Genomic DNA, 918 nt, shown 5'->3' with positions numbered 1-918 from the left:
GGAGTCCGGGGAGGTGCGAGGCGGCTGGCGCCAGGCTGAGCGGGCGCGGCCCGGCGTGCACCGGGTCGCTCGCGCCACCTGCTGGCCGGCGGCGCCTACGACACGCGCGATTCCTGTACTCGGGTTCGAACAGGCTACGTCGGGCGCTAAGCGCGGCAAAGCCCGACAAATCCCTTCGATTCAACGTTTCACCCTCCTTAATTCTTACACCACGAAAATTGCCCGCGGCCACGGCCTGGCAAGAGTGAGGCTGCAGTTTACGGCACAGCGCACTGGGGCCTTTGCTCGGCCAGCGGGTTCCCCACCCATCCCCGGCTCCCCTGGGGTCCTCTTGCGACGTGGATCAGCCTCCGCCGGGGCGTCTCCTCCTTCCGAGCTGACATTACAGCTGCCTCAAAGAGCTAGTGCGAGAATTAGGTAAAATTATGTTGGGGACCAGGTACTCCCGGGCCCTGCCTGGCAGCCCGGGGTTCTCAGTCCCAGGGCTCCGCTCGGCAGGATTGTTAATTCCCGCCCCCACTGCGCCCCCCACCCACCCGCGCTCCCAGGAAACCTTTTCATGGGCTTGTGTTACATTCGTTTTGCTCGCACGCAACAGCCCCATGCAGACTAAGTTAAAGAAAAGGGGGATTTCTTTTCCAGATGGGAGGACTCTGGGATTTCAGGCAGGGTCTGAGGTCAGGGAAAGGTCCCCCTTTGGGCAGGGGGCTGTTTTCATTTTTGCCCCCCCCCTTACTGCTTCTCTTGGGAGTTGCTGCCTTCCTCTCTGGCTACTTCCAGCCCCCCCAACCCCCCTGCTGCCTGACCCTCGGGCTGGGGCGTGACTGGCACCATCACAGCTCTGAACTTCCCAGATCCGGCCAGCAGCCTCCAGCGGGAGCCCCGAGGCCAGCGCGCTAATTCCATGGCTTGTGGCTG

General features: G+C 63.1%; 1 protein-coding gene across 1 annotated transcript in view; it reads right to left on the bottom strand.

Moving 5' to 3' along the window:
- Nucleotides 1-257: 257 nt before the first annotated feature.
- The window catches only part of LOC101633537 (carbonyl reductase [NADPH] 3), a 14,646-nt gene continuing 13,985 nt past the window's right edge, over nt 258-918 (bottom strand). Inside the window, exon 5 of the mRNA XM_004675535.1 lies at nt 258-401. Coding sequence (XP_004675592.1) covers nt 258-401 — 144 coding nt within the window. The remainder of the gene's footprint in view (nt 402-918) is intronic.

The sequence above is a fragment of the Condylura cristata genome, unplaced genomic scaffold (assembly GCF_000260355.1).
Source record: "Condylura cristata isolate star-nosed mole 26May11 unplaced genomic scaffold, ConCri1.0 scaffold00003, whole genome shotgun sequence".
NCBI classification, from domain to species: Eukaryota; Metazoa; Chordata; class Mammalia; order Eulipotyphla; family Talpidae; genus Condylura; species Condylura cristata.
The sequence above is the reverse complement of the archived record's forward strand: the minus strand, read 5'-3'. Positions and strand labels throughout refer to the sequence as shown.